Raw genomic sequence first — 17604 nt, forward strand, 5'->3', positions numbered from 1 at the left:
CAGCTCACAGTCACAGACAGCAGGAGCAGGGTTTCTGTGCAGTGCGATGGCTCCGGGCAGCGGACAGTTTCATTTATAAGCAAAAGATAACCAGATATTTTCGTTATGCCCGAGCTACCCAGGGCCCTTCAGAGGTCACGGGCCCCTGGGCAATTGCCCAGTTGCCCATATGGTTAATCCGGGCTTGATCCAGTCAGTGCATTTGACTTAGAAAAGGTGTGTGTCTATAGGACTTGTAGCCTCCTAGAGCTTCAGGTAAGTTGGACCAGTGATTTTTTAATGTCACTCATAATAAAACCAACTTTTCAGTCAACAAAATGAAGTAAAAAGTGTAATTTATTTAGGTGTTTGGATGTTTATTTTGACATAACACATGAAGTTCTGGTCATATGAGCTATGCTGATCTGCATGACATTAATGCAGTGTTTCTCAACCTTGGGGTCAGGACCCCACATGGGGTTGCCTGGAATTAGAATGGGGTCACCTGAAATTTCTAGTAATTGATAAAAATACAATAAAAGCTTACTAATAAAAAATATAAGGTGAGTTGAGAGAGACAATCATAATACATAAAAGACATGACAAACTGACACTGAAACTGAAGCACTGTGGTACTATTTATCTTTCAAATGTTCATTGTGGCTGGTTTAAGATGCTGCAGCTCTATCATAATTCATAGCCTAAGTTTTTTTTTTTTCAGTATTATTTTGCAGCCTTGTAAATACAAGCTCGACAGACTATACATATCCAGACCAAGGAAAATAAAATTCTTGCTTTGTCCAGTAATTTCAACCTGGCTTTTCTGCCTCCGTCCATAATAATATACACTATATAGCCAAATTGTAATCTAAAATTAATGTCTATTTACAAAATAGTATAGCAAACTACTACATGATTTAAAAAAAAATTAATTTTAACCCAAAAAAATTATCCGTTTTGAATGTCTGGGGTCACCAGGAATTTGTGATGGTAAAATGGACTCACGAGCCAAAAAAGGTTGGGAAGCACTGCATTAATACAAGGGACATTAGAGACATTATTAAAGGAAAAAACTAATAAACTACTAAAATTTTTAAATTCTGAATAGCATCATCAGCAGTTCACACATTTATCCACCTAAAAAAATAAAACAAAAATTAGACATTTGGAAATTCACAATTAAACTTAATCTGCATCAAACATACAAATGAATAAGTCAGTAAGTAAGTTATTTGCTCTTACAGTCAGTAGTTCCAGTGAAGAAGACTGATATTAGCCACTGACCACTACTGCAGCATTCTGACAATACTGAGACATGGTTAAAACTGTTTGACCCTAACCCAGCCAAACTAACTACTAATTAAAGCCTTATTTTTAGATAAGTTAATTTGCTGCCTTCTGTTAGTCTCTAACCACTTTGACATGGGCAATATGGAAATATATGTAGAAAATGTAGCAAATATGAGACAAGATTGATGTGTACCATGCTCCCTTAGACTAATTCCACCAAATTACCACCAGCAATAGCAGCATCATCAGCAGCCGCCATTCATCAAAACCATAAGGCTTGTTCAATGGAACTAACTAGGAGCAAACAGCTCTATTAGCCATCAGCTGTCTGACAGACAGGCCTTCACGCTGCTCACAAAACGTGGATGAGCCTGTCCTGGGTAAATGACAGGGTAGGAGGCCCCTGTCAGCTTGGAGCCTGGACCAGGGCTCCGTCTACCCTGCAATTTACCCCCTCTGGACTTCTACTGAGGGGTGAGAGGAGGAGAAAAGATGAGGTAGATGACAGGAGAAATGAAGCTGTCACTCACATGTCAGCAGAAAAAAAACAATAGAAGAAAAGTAGAAATACTATGAGACAGATCTGACAAAGAAATGGGAGCTTTATCAATGGCATCCATTTTTGCAGTAGCTGAAATTTTGAAAAACTGCGTGTTGTTTCTCCTTACAATATATATCTTCACTTCATGTGTCAGTTCAGATGACAGCTACACTTGTTTGATTCAACCAAAGTGAACAGATACTCCATTCCAGCCAACACCACACTGCCAAATTTCACTTCTGATGCCTCAACTCTTTCTCTTAGATTTAACAGATGAATGCTTTTCAATCTGACAAGCAGTGAAGCTCAAATCAGTAAAAAAGAACCCTTCAGTACAAATACTTGTTCTGATCTGAAAATGAAGAAGCATTCTCTTTGAGCTGTAGGCCGAAAAGTGAGCTTAGCAACGCCGCTAATTGTCTAAATCCTTCAAAGGGTGCTACCTGAGCTAGTATAGCTAGTGGCTTTCAGATAATCCATGGCCAAAAGAGGGCACGTAGGGACATTTCCACTGCCTCTATCAGATAAATAAGTTAAAACTGCCCTCCAACACAACTGGACTTAAGTGCTCCAGAAGAGAGGTGGCTTAACCACGATGAGCAAACAATGAAACACTATGTGGCAAAGCCCGAACAGTGGCAGTTTTGTTAAGCTTAAAGATACCCAGTGCTTTGTTTTTGTAGGGTTTCTTTTTGTGGGTTTTTCTCCAGTTGCTGCAGGTATGCTAACCATGGTGCACGCCTCCAGGGCTTCAATGCAGGAACTAGGAAATGACCTAATCTCCTTTGACCCTGTGGGCAAAGAGTTAGTCCCATACAGCACAGGCAAATAAATATAAACACAAATGGACTCAGAACCACCTAAAACTCATGTGCTATTGGTGGAGAGAAATAACTGGATATTAAATAAAATCCAAAAATAAAGCAAGGAAACATGATTTCAGATTTAGTAACTATTTTTCTTAAAGATGGATGTATGCTTCACACTTAGTGTCCACACTACTCCAGCTTTCTAAGCTCCAAAAACTTTTGGTAACTTGTTGAGTAGGTTTGCATTGTAATGTGGACAAAAACACGTACGTTTAGAAAAAAGGATGCAGATATCTGCATTCACTGCCTGACTGGGTCATACTAATGTCAAACACCATTCCCTAATTCATCAAGCTCCTTTTCACATGACCATTACCCTTGAGATTACTACAAAGCAACACAGACCTCCAGAGAAAGCGCTGATCTCAGATTTATGACTTAGAAAATTTTTCATGATTCTCACAGAGCAAATGTTGATTAATCAAATTAATTAGACTAATTCCATACCTTGGTGTCTGATCGTATAAATTGCATAAAGCTGTTTTGTTCCCATGTTGGACTACAGTTATTTAATTTAAATTATGGGTAAATTAAGACTAAAGTCTTTGCCCCAAGTGGAGGAGTTTAAGTATCTTGGGGTCTTGTTCACGAGTGAGGGAAGGATGGAGCGTGAGATTGACAGACGGATCGGTGCAGCGTCTGCAGTGATGCAGTCGCTGTACCGGTCTGTCGTGGTGAAGAAGGAGCTGAGCCGAGAGGTGAAGCTCTCGATTTACCGGTCAATCTACGTTCCTACCCTCACCTATGGTCATGAGCTTTGGGTCATGACCGAAAGGACAAGATCCCGGATACAAGTGGTCGAAATGAGTTTCCTCCGCAGGGTGGCTGGGCGCACCCTTAGGGATAGGGTGAGGAGCTCAGTCACCAGGGAGGAGCTCGGAGTAGAGCCGCTGCTCCTCCACATCGAGAGGGGCCAGCTGAGGTGGCTCGGGCATCTGTTTCGGATGCCTCCTGGACGCCTCCCTGGGGAGGTGTTCCGGGCATGTCCTGCCGGGAGGAGACCTCGGGGAAGACCCAGGATACGTTAGAGAGACTACGTCTCTCGGCTGGCCTGGGAACGCCTCGGGGTCCCCCCAGAAGAGCTGGAGGAGGTGTCTGGGGAGAGGGAAGTCTGGGCGTCCCTGCTTAGACTGTTGCCCCCGCGACCTGGCTCCGGATAAAGTGGAAGATAATGGATGGATGGACGGATTAAGACTAAAGTAAAAAAAAACAGGCTTCAAACTACTCCACTAAATTCATATCAACACTGAGATGTCATTTTCAGGAATTTATCATTTTAACATATAATAACCATTCTGTTAGGCTTTGGATAGCTAATTTGACAATCTCCTCATTAACTCTTAGGCACCTGAGTTTTTCTCCTTTTTAAAAAAAAAAAAACATATTTAATTTTTATCTCATGATTTCAAAAAGCTGTCTGTTTCATTCAGTTATGTTGCTTGTCGCAATATTGTGACTTTGGTGCCTAAAGATATTCTCTTCTCATTTACTGTTCTGTCAGCTGGTGGCACCGGTTAGTTTAACTGAGTTTGACAGGAGGTAGGGTGGACATTTTAAAATAAGGCAGTTTAACTTCTTAAGCAACACCACTAGAGGAAAATACAACATGTTTCAGTGGTTTTATCTTGAGCAGCATATTTGTTTAGTGAAAGCCAGTGTGTGGGAAATCTGCACTAAATCACAAAATCAGACACTATGGGTATGTAGTTAGGTCATGTAATGTCTTACATGTTTTTGTCTTGTGTTTACTTCATTTTCAGCTGGTTATCTTTGACTTCGCTTTTGTGTTGTTGCATCTTTAACATTGGTTCAATCTCATTCCATGTATTACACTATTTTTCTCATTACATATTTCATGAATGATTTAACCCATAAAGACCCAAACATCCACCACTGACTAAAACCATCTACTGATCTAAAATGTTTAATAACTGATGATCCACTAATCCTATCAATACATTTAAATAACTGAGCTAAAATTCAGTTCCTCATCTTTTCATGGTCATGAGACATGACCCATTTGGACTGTAGTGAATGTGGAAACACAGCCATCTTCTACAACATTGATTCACCAGTAAAACCAATGGAGTTTGATCAATGACAGTGGATGGAGACACTTGTTTTTATGTTAAGTTAATAATAGATTTTGTTGAAAAAGTAATTTTTTCCTCATTTTTTTCTGATTTGATCTAAGAACCTTTTAATTTACTCTGAGCTTTTACAAATATCTACATAAGTAAATTAAATATAGGAAAATACATGATATTCACTGAAAAATGCAAAATGTAGACAGTAAAATCATAATAAATGGTGATAAATTACTTGGGAAAAACAAAAAAATCATTCAGAAGTTGTAACGAAAACAGTTGTGGGTCTTTAAGGGTTAAAACCATCCATATGGGTTTTTCTTTCACTCCAAATATCAGCCTATAAACTTTAGAAACAATATCTTGACATTTATCACGATTATTGTCAGTATCAACTGATACGAACATTTTCATCATGATTACATTTTTCCCTACAGTCCATCTCTCGTCCAAACACAGTCTACAACCCTTTTATGAAACTGACTCCTGAGGTTTTGACAGTGAGGATTGGACATGATTCAGTCTTTTCATCAGCAAATGATGACATTTCCAGCTGCCTTTGATAGTTGTTCCTCTGCTCCCACCATCACCGATGCACCGGTCAGAGGTCTGACAGGATTGTGACAGGCTGGAAATATTAGTCTGACATCCAGGCTGTTGAATGTTTTGTACCATGGGGACAACATTCTTGACAAACCATTTCAATCCCCCCTCTCCTCCGCCTCCCTGACCCAACACAAATAAATATGACCCGACACAAATACGTATGACATGTGCCCATTCAATCCTAGCCATCATCTATTGTGCTAACACAACTGCCATTCCAGAGGAAGCCAACATGGACACTCAATGGTAGTTATTCAAGCACTTGGACACCTTGTGCTCCACCTCTTCCTATTGCTTCAGTGGAGGAAAAAGCTTTGATCTTTTGTTCAACTGAGGGGAGAGAAAAGTGGGCTTCCCATTTTCCAATTTCTACCTGCCAAGTTGAGCCATATCTGCAGTCTGTTGGCCAGTCAATTTGCCAATCATCACACATAGTGTCCTGAGGGAAAAGGAGTGTGTGTCTCTTTGTGAGTGCGTCATACAAGATAATACTGCAGTAACAGACAACGGGCCAACACTGGGCAATGCAGCAAAAATCTTATGATAATTTTCAATCAATAAATCAGTCAGTGAATATGGATAGTTGCCGCAATAAATGTCAAATTGTATTCATAGGTTAAATCCTGACTTTTGCTGTGAAAGTTGAGCAAACCAGATGGTTATTTGAGGATTTTAACCCATAAATACCCAGAACTATTTTTTTTGTACTGACTTCCAAATACATTTTTCTCTACATTTAATCATTAGCAAGTGATTTATCATCATTTACTCTAAATTTAACTTTTGCATTTTTTCAGTGAAACTCAAGTAATTTCCTAAAATTTAATTTACTGAAGATGCAGGTGTTAATAAATGCTCAATGAATCCATATGTAATTATATCAAAACAGAATAATTGAAGGAAACATGATTTTTCAGCATAATATATTAATTCTACACAAAGACAAGCATCTACAATCATTGTCACTTGTCAAAATACATGAATCAGTGTTGCAGAAGACAATGATGTTTCCATGTTCACTACAGAGACAGAGAGGCATCTGAAAAAGTCATCTGACGCTGCTAAAAAACTGAGAAACTGCATTTTACCTGAATTATGTCACTGTACTGATAGGATTAGTGGATCAAAAGTCATGAAACATTTTAGATCAAACGTGTACCAAGATGACAACAATGCAAAAAGAATGTAAAAGATGGAACAATGTGGAAACAGTGTAAAAGGAAAAAAGAATAAAATATATATATATTTTTAAACATCTAAAGAAAATCAATGTAGTACGTGCACAGCAAAAATGACACGGGATGAAAGTGATGTACACATGAAAATGGTACAGTTGAAAGCAACAGAAGGATATGAAAACTATTTAAAACAAGCAAAAACATTACAACAATGCAAAAGATGTGTCAAGATAAAAAATAATAAATAAAAAAAAGCTGTAACAGGAAGACAACAAAAAGTGCAATATTCGAAGAAAATTAAAGTATTTAAAATACACAACATGATGAAAACATAACGATCAACTAAATGATTTCATAATCCACTGCCTTTTTTTTTTTTTTTTTTTTTTTTTACATTTTCTTTACTTGGATGTAATTTTGACATTGATGTAAAGCCAGTAAAAACAGCTGAAGCAAATGACTGCAATCTGAGTTCTCATTTAATGAGATACAAACTGGTTAAATAGGATTGTTTTTGGTTTAAAAACAGCATTTCACCAATCTACAGATATAACAATGATAAAAACACTGAAATATTTAGTATTTTATTTGATGATGTAAACAAAAATGTATACTTCAAATTATTGCTATATAAAAATCAAATAAGATGAAAATTATGTCACATTATGATAAAAAGTCATCCTTGATGCCAAAACATCCCATATACAGGCTGCATATACAGTATGTCACCGACTTTGCTGAAGCAGAAGTGCGAGATGTTATTTTGTTCTCAGTGTGAATGTTCTGTGTGTGTGTGTGTGTGTGTGTGTGTGTGTGTATGTGTATGTGTGTGCGCGCATACCCGTGTGAATGGAAGTAACTGCAGGTGAACCAGAGGAAAAACATTTCCTTCAGAGAAGAATATGTTTTAGCCATTCAGAGCACTTTTATGGAGGTGGAATAGTGAGTGCGACATTTAAAGCACTCATGTAAAATAACGGAAAATTGCATGGAAGCTTTTGATACTGAAAGGAAGGCTTCTGGTGTAAAATTAAAATATGGAGACAGTCTTCAGAGTAAGTGCAAATATGTCTGTCTCGCTGTGTTTATAGCATAAGTCATTGTTTGCATAAGTCAGGCAGGTCAGCAAAAGCAGATAAAAATAAACTAAATAAGAAAAAATATGTACCTCTGGATTTCATGCCGATGAAGCGGTTCTCCACTATGTCGATTCGGCCCACTCCATGCTTTCCTCTAAGGGGGAAAACAGTCACACGTTTAAGTTAGCATAACATTAAATATTGTTTGTTCACATTTCCTTTATGATATTACTACTGAATTATGCATGAACAATTTTACATTTTGTTGGTTTCTTACTGTGTTTTCTCCAGTTATCTCACATTATATCTTATATAAGGGAAACAATAGTTTGAAAAGCTGAACTCCTCTTCTGTGTTTAGTGGAAAACATTAATGGCCCTGTCTACACTAATGTAGATATTCAGCCAAATGGATATTTTTCTCTGTTTGGGCCACTTGTCCACATGTAAACTAAACTGTAAATCACAACAGAGACACTACAATAACACAGAGGTGTGTCAGCCCATTTTCCTCATGTCTATTACTGCTTTGTGTAATGAAGCTGCACCTGAAAACTTAAATCCAGCTGTATAAATCAGAAGATCGAAGTCAGCACGGATACCTATGGAAGACTGACGATGTTATTGACTAGAAAAAATACACTTCCTCATAATTTTTAAATTTTTTTTATTTTTTATTTTGTGCATGTAAACAAGATGTGCATTAAATAACCTCATCAAAATCCACATTGATATTAATTTAGCATTTTTTTTGCTAGATTTAGCAATTTTTCAGACTACTCTAGCAACTTTTTTTCTCAAAAAGCGACAAATTTAGCTACTTTTAAAATTTCTTTGGAAAGTTTTAGCAACTTATGAAAAGTGACTCAAATGCTAAAAACACACATTTCCCTCTAAATGACAACAAATGATTTTCTCTGTCACAGAAAAACCCACGGTCTGTCTGCAGAGCTGTAAAAGTCAGTGTTTTTAACTTATCCACTTTGTTGGTATATTTCGTGATTTTTTTTAGACCCCTCTAGAGACTCTTTATCAAAAAAATAAATAAAAAGGGACTAGTGAGAAATCTATCAACTTTTTCTTTCACTTAATACACTCATTCCAAGCAGGCTGTTGTCCAAACTGTACAGTCTGGGTATCGGCGAGTACACCTGCAGATGGATCAGAGATTTTCTCACCAACCGTCTGCAGTCAGTTAGGCTGGGGCCTCATCACTCTTCAGTCCTGACTGTGAGTACTAGCGGCCCCCCAGGGCTGTGTGCTCAGCCCCATGCTGTACACCTTGTACACCCACGACTGTGCACCAATCCACAACAGCAACATCCTTGTCAAATTTGCAGATGACACTATTGTGGTGGGGCTGATACACAACAGTAATGAGACAGCATGCAGAGAGGAGGTCCTGAACCTCACTACCTGGTGCTCCCTCAGTAACCTGGCACTCAGCTCCTCAAAAACAAGGGAGTTGGTGCTGGACTTCAGGAGGAAGAGGGTGGACCCCCCCCCCCCCCTCCACTTCTCATCCAAGACACTGTAGAGAGGGTCAGTGATTTCAGATTCCTGAGTACATACATTTCTCAGGACCTCACATGGGGCACTAACACCAATGCCCTTGTGAAAAAGGCACAGCAGCGTCTGTACTTTTTAAGGTCACTGAGAAGGGTCAACCTGTCCCAGAAACTGCTGCTGTCCTTCTACAGGTGTTCTGTAGAGAGCATCCTTATCCACAACATCTTAGTGTGTGGTACAGGGGCAGCTCTCAGGCTGACAAGAGGGCTCTGGAAAGAGTCAGAGAGTCAGCACAGAGCATCATAGGAGTCCAGCTGTCCTCTCTGTCAGACATCTATAACACCTGGTGTCTGTGCAGGGCCAGCAGCATCACCTCCAACGGTTCACATCCCGGACACAGCCTACTCTCACTGTTACCCTCAGGGAAGAGGTACAGATCCATCCAGACCTGTACCTCCAGATTTAACAGGACATTTTATCCAAGTGCAATATGGGTACTGAACACATTATAGTGAAAATACCTTAAATAAGGATATATATTTAACATATATCCTCAGTGTTCAGCCAGGGTCAAAGTGCAATAAATTTATCTCTACCATTTCATGGTTGGTTGACATGCTTGTTTTTTATTCTGTATATATATTTACACTCTTCTTTTAAACTGTTTTGCACCATGCACCACAAGGGAGTTGTCTCTTTAATTTCATTGCACATATGTATAATGACAATAAAGGCATCCTATTCCATTCTATTTTGGAGACTGATGTGAAAACGTGCATCGTTCTTTGTCAAAAACAAAATCGCTGCACTGATTATAAATCACTCCCATTGACATTGATAGTTTTCTTTATTGTCTCTTTTTTGTCCATTTAGATTGTTAATATAGCCTGAAAATTAAGAAATGCTATGGTTAAAAATGTTCATGTTTTATTATGACTGGTTGTAGGCTCCTAAGTTGACCGTAAGGTTTAAAATCAAACCAAACTGAAGAAAATGAAGTTAAAAACTAAACAAACAAACAAATAACATAAGCAGCTCCTCCAAAGTGTCTCTTTTGGGTCACTGTAGCCAGTCCCCAAGCCCAGAAAAAGGAGGAGAGTTGGAACTGGAACATTTAAAAATACCGACCACCGAAATACAATAAGAACTTTATATGTGACTTTTCTGATTTCCTAGCTGACTTCATGCCTAAATATGACCGAGTTTTAATTGTTGGAGATTTTAACATTCATGTATGTTGTCCTGATAGGCCGCTGACCAAAGACTTTTTAGATCTTGTGGCCTCTTTCAACATTAACAGTCGTGAGTGGCCCCACTCAGGAACGGGGTCACACACTGGATCTTGTTTTATCATATGGCTTACCTGTTTTTAACATAGAAATTGGGCATACTATGTTTTCTGACCACATGCCTGTTTTATTTGAGGTCACTTTAGCCTGTAAATAAAGTTAAAACCCCTTTAGCCCTATCAGCCCGCCCGCAGGCCGAAAAAATTTTATTTATATTCATCTACTATAAAAATATAATAAATCAGGACAATGGATGTCTTTTTCAACTTTTGCTCAGAGTTTAGACCCTAATGTTAATAAAGGTACTTCAAAAGTGTATTTTAGTGCAAACTTTAATGTTCAAACATGATTTATAATCTTTGTGGGGTGAAATATACGCTATTAAAAATTTCTGACACAAACAGTTAATTTATGCATATCATCGTCAATCCAGCCGAAAAAAAACAGGCGAGGATAAAAAATTCTAATTTCTCTTTTAGTTTGTTACAGTTTACTGAGGCATAGTAATAGATGCAATATTTTAGACAATGAGAATAGATTCTGTGAGGTCTCTAAATGTCCATAGACACCAAGAACATCCATATGAACCTTATTATTATAAGTATTATAAGTAATTCTTCATTTACTTTGGGTATGTCTTTTTAGGCGTTTTTCCCCTGAAAATATGGTCAGGGTTAAACAGGTTAAACCTTGCGCTCCTGCTGGGTGCTGCCGCACTTTTAAACCCTCCACCACTGCACGCTTTTCAGCTATGTTTGATGCCTGTTCTGTCATTCCTGAGTCTAAAGACACAGAAGACCTAAGCTCTTGGTTTCACAACACCTGCCAATCTGTCTTGGACTCAGTGGCACCATTTTAAAACCAAGGTGATTAAAACTAAATCTGAACCCTGGCTGAATGACACCACTCGAGCTGTCAGGCGTGAGTGCAGAAGGGCAGAACGCTAGTGGAAAAAAGATAAACTCCAGATATCTTTTCAAATGATTAAGGACTGCTGGCACCATTCTCAAATAGCTGTGAGAGATGCTAAGAGAAAACACCTGTCGGACACTATTCTGCAAAACTGCCACAACCCCCGTGTTTTATTTGAGACTATTAACTCTGTTCTGAAAGCCCCGCACTTTATGAGGCATCCCCTGTTGCCTGTGAAAACTTTCTTCATTATTTTGGTGACAAAGTCACCCTCACCAGGGCTCAGATCTCACCTCCTGGTTATGATCCTTCAGTCCCTGTCACCTGCTCTGCTATCTTTGATCACTTTGAGCCTGTAACTCTGTGTCTTTTAAAAGAGACTGTTGGTCTTCTGAAGCCCACTGGTTCTTCACATGATGCCATCCCTCCCTGATTTCTTAAGGAGGTCTTTCCAACGGTAGGTCCATCCATTCTCACTGTCATCAACAGCAGTTTAGGCTCTGGTAAAGTCCCAGCAAACTTCAAACATGCTGTAGTTCAACCACTAGTTAAAAAAACAGATCTAGATCCCTCAGTGTGTTCTAATTATGGGCCCATTTCCAAACTGCCTTTCTCTCAAAGGTTCTGGAAAAGATAGTTTATATTCAACTACTTGCCTTTCTGAAGGAGCACAGTATTTTAGAGACTTTTCAGTCTGGTTTTAAAACACTACATAGTACAGAATCAGCTCTTCTGAGAGTTTTTAATGATATTTTATTAGCCACTGACTCTAGGGATTATGCTGTTCTTTTACGTCTTGATTTATCTCCAGCTTTTGATACCATGGATGATGAAGTTCTGATAGATCGTCTGGCGCACTGGGTGGGCATCAGAGGCACAGCTCTACAATGGTTCAGGTCTTACCTTGCTGACAGGACATTTTGTGTCAGCCTTGGTGATGCTGTGTCCTCTTCTGCCCCTTTCTTATATGGTGTCCCACAAGGTTCGGTTTTGGGTCCTCTACTCTTTTCCCTATATCTACTCCCACTAGGTTCCATACTAAGGAAACACGGTATTTCATTTCATTTGTATGCAAATGATAGTCAAATTTATATGCCTCTAAAACGAACCCTTCCACTGTCAGACCACTGCTTCAGTGTCTTCATGACATTAAGGTGTGGATGGCTTGTAACTTTTTATATTTCAATGAAGATAAGACTGAGGTGATGGTGTTTGGTGGTTCAACTGGAGTCTCCCCAATAAATCTGGGTTATTTGGCTCAGTACAACAAGCCAGTTATCAAAAACCTGGGTGTTAAAATGGACCCTGACTTTAAACTTCATAGTCATGTAAAGGCAGTCGTGAAGTCAAGCTTTTTTCACTTAAGGCAACTGGCCAAAGTGAAGCCAGTCATCACTCAGCTGGACTACTGTAATGCTTTGTATTTGGGGATTAGTGGGTCTTCCATCACTTGTCTTCAAAGAGTGCAAAATGCCACTGCGCGTCTTTTAACTGGCACTAGTAAATATGTGCACATTTCTCCGGTTTTAGCGTCGCTCCACTGGCTGCCTGTCAATTTTAGAATCCATTTTAAAATACTTTTATTTGTTTTTAAATCCCTCCATGGCCATACACTCCCACTCGCTCTCTCAGATCAGCTGATCAGCTGCTTTTGATGGTGCCCAGAATAACGTGCAAGCTACGAGGAGATCGGGCCTTTGCAGCTGCTGGTCCTAGACTGTGGAACAACCAGCCTCTGTATATCAGACAGGCCTCCTCCTTGCCCATTTTTAAATCTCTTCTTAAAACCCATCTGTTTTCCTTGGCCTTTTAACACTCGTGCAATGTTGACATTTTATTTCTGTTTTTTCTGTTTTAATTTGTTTTATTTTATTTCATTTTAATGTTTTTAATGCTTTTATTAATTTGTTTTGTGCATTTATTCTTCTGTATAGCACTTTGGTCCACTGTGGTTGTTTTAAAGTGCTTTATAAATAAAGCTGGATTGGATTGGAAAACAAGAATTGACAGAGTATAGTTCATTTGTAGTTCTAAACACATTTAGGGTGTTTTTATACTCACTTTTGTATCTAGCACAATGTTGTTCCTCTCTCCTACATCATTCATTACAATTACATGCACATTTACAGAATATGCTAATTAGGTGATGATGTCATTTAGCAACTTCTAGGACAGAAAATAGATACTTTCAGTACTGAGGAGCTCACAGCATTGGAAATGCACCTACTGTAAGCAGAGTACTGATTACTATGGGGTGTTTAGTCTTGATCCTCGTATAGGAATGACTCTGTCCTAGGCTTTCTGTTCTGCAGTTGTTGATGGTCACAATAAGTAGTTTCCCATAATATATGTACAATTTGCACTGTATTTCATCTATTTGGACAGTCAGGAAGCAGAGAGACAGAAAGAAAACACAGGCAGGGGAAAAAAAAACTACACAAGTATTCAATTACATCCAGCAGAGATGAGACAAACCTTATTTCAGAGGTGGTGAACTTAACCACTTCTCCACCTCTGAGAATACTCACACATTAGGATGCAACACAGAAAGTGAAATGCACTCACCCGATCTCATTGAGGTATGAGAAAATGTCCAGCGCCGAGTCCTTGGAGTGGCCATCCGTCATGTTGGTCACCTTGACAGGCACTCCTAAAGGGACACAGTTTGGATTGGACAGTTACAGTAACATCGTCAATGTTTTTTTAAGATAACAATTTAAGCTTATTTGCAAATTCATACGACAGCTGCATTTTGATTTCAAAGGTAAATGCTTTCTTACAGCAGCATAAAGTATATAAGAATGTATCCCAGTAATAGTTGACAATTGTATCATTCTTCATACTTCACTTCAATCATATACATTTTAAACATATGCTGTTGAAAGGTGTCTTTTTTGTTTTTGTAATGCCATGATTATAGCTGAAAGATATAAAAGAAAAAAATAAACTGTCATTTTTTTGACAGCACTAATTGCAATTCTCACTCTTAGAGGGAATTTTAATTTACTTCATCTGCACTCAAAAGAAGACTGAAAAAATTAGATTTTTGCAGGGTGTCTCACCAATCAGTGTTCCTTTCCATTCTGAAAATGTTAACTGTGGCACCACAATGTATCATTTATAGTGGTATATGATGACACTGCTCCTGAAATTTGGATACTACTCACACAAAGATGGTGATTCTGATTAGTATTTCAATCAACTCAATCAGCCATATGAATCTGCAGGAATTTCTATAATTATATTCTACATTGTGTAAGTGGAAAAAGTGTTTCAGTGCTGGTGAAATTCAACACAGTGTGATGCCTTTGGTCCTTTAGTTTCTGAGGGTTCAACTGAAACATGGCTGGTTTTCACTGTTGAAAAACAATTCACAACATGAATTAGAGAACAGGAAAATGATGCCACCCTTCAGATGCTGAATGATAAAGGGATAAGATCAAAAAAAGAGAGTTTCCACACAGTTTCACAGATGATATTTTGCATTTAAAAACTTTTCTATGACTTTTGGAGGACCAGTGATAGAATTTTTATAACCATTCACAACGTTTAAGTACATGATCACAATTACTGTCTAAAACTAACTGGTCAACCTTTCTGTCCCCAGTTGTTGATTATTCCTATTTTCACTTCAAATAATTTAAAAAAACTATTAAACTCCTATACTATTATCCAAGAATTGTAATTATTTCGATCCAAAAGTAAGTAAATGTATTGTTTCTGGTGAAAGAATCCTTGCACATAACAATCAATAAACTGAGGGAGAGTCCTTGAGGTTTCATTTTTTGTCATTGTTCGTCAACTGCTCTTGTTTTGTGAATTTCACTGCAGTCAAAATTCAGCAATCTTAACTAATCAGGGGTGAAAAAGGATATTTAAACACTAAATATGTGGATTCGCTGTCAACTTTCAGGATAAAGGAAAACCCAATTTGGATGCCAGAACAACAGAAATCACCAAAAGATGAAGAGTATCCTGAAATATCAAACTCCATGACATTTCCAAAACTACTTCACTTAATTTCATGATTTTTTAAGGCTTGAAAAGCACACTTTGCAGTCTTTTGATGACTGTGGGGATCCTGAACAAAGCAACCAAGCAAGAGCAGATTTAATAAAATAAACAACAATTTCAGATGTGACCTGCCAAATAGTGAGCCTGAAATGATGAATGAAAACGGTCTTATATCTTTGTCATAATTGTTTGATAATGACTACTACTACCACTACTACTACTACTAATAATAATAATAATAATAATAATATACTACTTACAAATAATTTCTTCTAATCTTAATGCAGAGTGGTATCAGAAAAACAATCGCTATCAAATGCTCCTTAACACAGACTGATTAATCAACACTTTTGGGAAATGTCTGCAAACGTAATGAGAAAAATGTGTTTCACGTGAGTAAATTCCAAAACAGAGACACTTTCTTAAAAAATTTGCTGACACGTACTCATTATTGCTGTCACTGAAATCAACTGTGATCAGCTAAAAGTGAAAGCCACTACAAAAGGAGGTGGTGTGAAGGGGCTAATAAATTCAAAGGCCGGGTTCATTTGAAAGCTGTGAAATCGTGGGCAGGCCTTTACCTAATTCAATTACACACACAGCTTTGTTACCCTATACCACCCTATACTCTCTTTAGCACTCAGAGTTTTTTCCTTTTTTTTTTCTTGCCCTACTGATTACTTGCATGTTCATGCGCATGTGCAGGAGACAAAACCTCTTGCAGATTCATCACCAATCTTGTCATTATTATCATATGTGTAACATACACCCATGTCCACTCAATACACTCTGTCCGCCAACGCCACCAAAAAACAACTAAGTATACATCAATCACTGTCATGGACTAGCTCATTCACGGATTTCAATGAGCAACACGGGCCAAAGGTGGAGGCGAGGAAGCAGACAAAGACACCAGAGAAAAGGAGCGTGTTGAGAAAAGAATAACTTTCTGAGATGTGCAAAGAGGAAAAATCTGCTGACAGTCAATCATTACTAGGTAGTAGTGGCTGGTGCTGCTTCAGGTCAGATTTTGGAGTTGGAGCCCTGGATGAGACAGACATGTGAGGCACTTGACATATTTGTTTTAGACAAGGGCTTTGTGGACAGCCCATTCTCATATCAAGGGAATCTTGGTGGCTCCCAGTGAAGAAGATGAAGGATAAGAAAAGCATACCTCCCAGTGCAGGAGAGGCTTTGGAGCGTTACTGAGACAGCGACCCCTCCCACATTGCTAATAATTAGATTAGAAGTTCTAATAAATTAAGTGAGTGTCTGAACGTGGGAGTGTAGGGGCTGATCTTTTTTCCATCCTTGCTCTCTCTTTTTTGCTCTCTCCATCATACGGGTTCTTATCATTCAAGTGAGGGCTCTTTTTTTACTCATGATCCCTTTCTTCAGTTTTTCTGCAGCCTAGCAGTGCAGACAATGGGAGCGCAGACACAGTTGTAGGAAAAATTACTGCTTTACATTTTTCCTCTCTGTCTCCTTTTCCTCTCTATTTCTTTGGCATGAAAAGGAGGGAGGGATGATATTCTTTCTTTTTTTTTTTAAGGGAGAGGAATGGGGAATGGAGTGTTTGACGGGGGAAAAAGGTTCCTGTTGTTAAATATTCTTTTTTAATCAGTGAGAAAACTTTGGTGAGAAAGGCAGGGATGAAAAGGTGGGAGGGGTAATGAAATGAAACATTCTTGTGCTGATCTTGTGCTCAGAGGGAGGAGTAGGCTCAGGCCTTTTGTGTGGACAACTAAAACAGCTTTTGTCATAGGGTGCTCAATAAAGGCACAGAGAATATGTGTGAAAACAGAGCACAGGCCTGCAAAAGAACCCGCGAAACCACCACACTGGGCCTGGCGAATGCAGGGACGACTCACAAAAGCGCAGCTCGTCTCCTGCTGGACCAAACCACTGGTGTTAGAGTTAAAAATTTGCCTAGAGAAACTAGTGGAGCTATTTCAGTACACACGTTAACCAGGGTACGCCACTTTAAGTGAAATGAGAGGTTGACTGACAGTGGGTTTTTTAAAGATCAACATAATAACAAGAAGAAGTTGGTAGTGATTAATTGAACAATATTAGCCCCATGAAAAAAAACAGTCAGATATAGAGACTGGAGCTGCAATTAATGATCACCTTCACTGTCAGTTAGTCAGTTGGTTATTCTGTTGATTCACCGATTTTTTGTTATATTTATTCAATGTCTGATAATGGTGATAGATAACAATCCAGATGACATATCTTGTTAAGTCTAAAGA

The 17604-nt window shown here is 38.5% G+C and overlaps 1 protein-coding gene across 1 annotated transcript in view; it reads right to left on the bottom strand.

Moving 5' to 3' along the window:
• ass1 (argininosuccinate synthase 1) overlaps positions 1-17604 on the bottom strand; it is a 53076-nt gene that overhangs the window by 12166 nt on the left and 23306 nt on the right. Inside the window, exons 10-11 of the mRNA XM_030149188.1 lie at positions 13904-13988; positions 7719-7783 (exon numbers count right to left, since the gene is read on the bottom strand). Coding sequence (XP_030005048.1) covers positions 7719-7783; positions 13904-13988 — 150 coding nt within the window. The remainder of the gene's footprint in view (positions 1-7718; positions 7784-13903; positions 13989-17604) is intronic.

This window comes from Sphaeramia orbicularis, chromosome 12 (genome assembly GCF_902148855.1).
Source record: "Sphaeramia orbicularis chromosome 12, fSphaOr1.1, whole genome shotgun sequence".
In the NCBI taxonomy this organism is placed as follows: Eukaryota; Metazoa; Chordata; class Actinopteri; order Kurtiformes; family Apogonidae; genus Sphaeramia; species Sphaeramia orbicularis.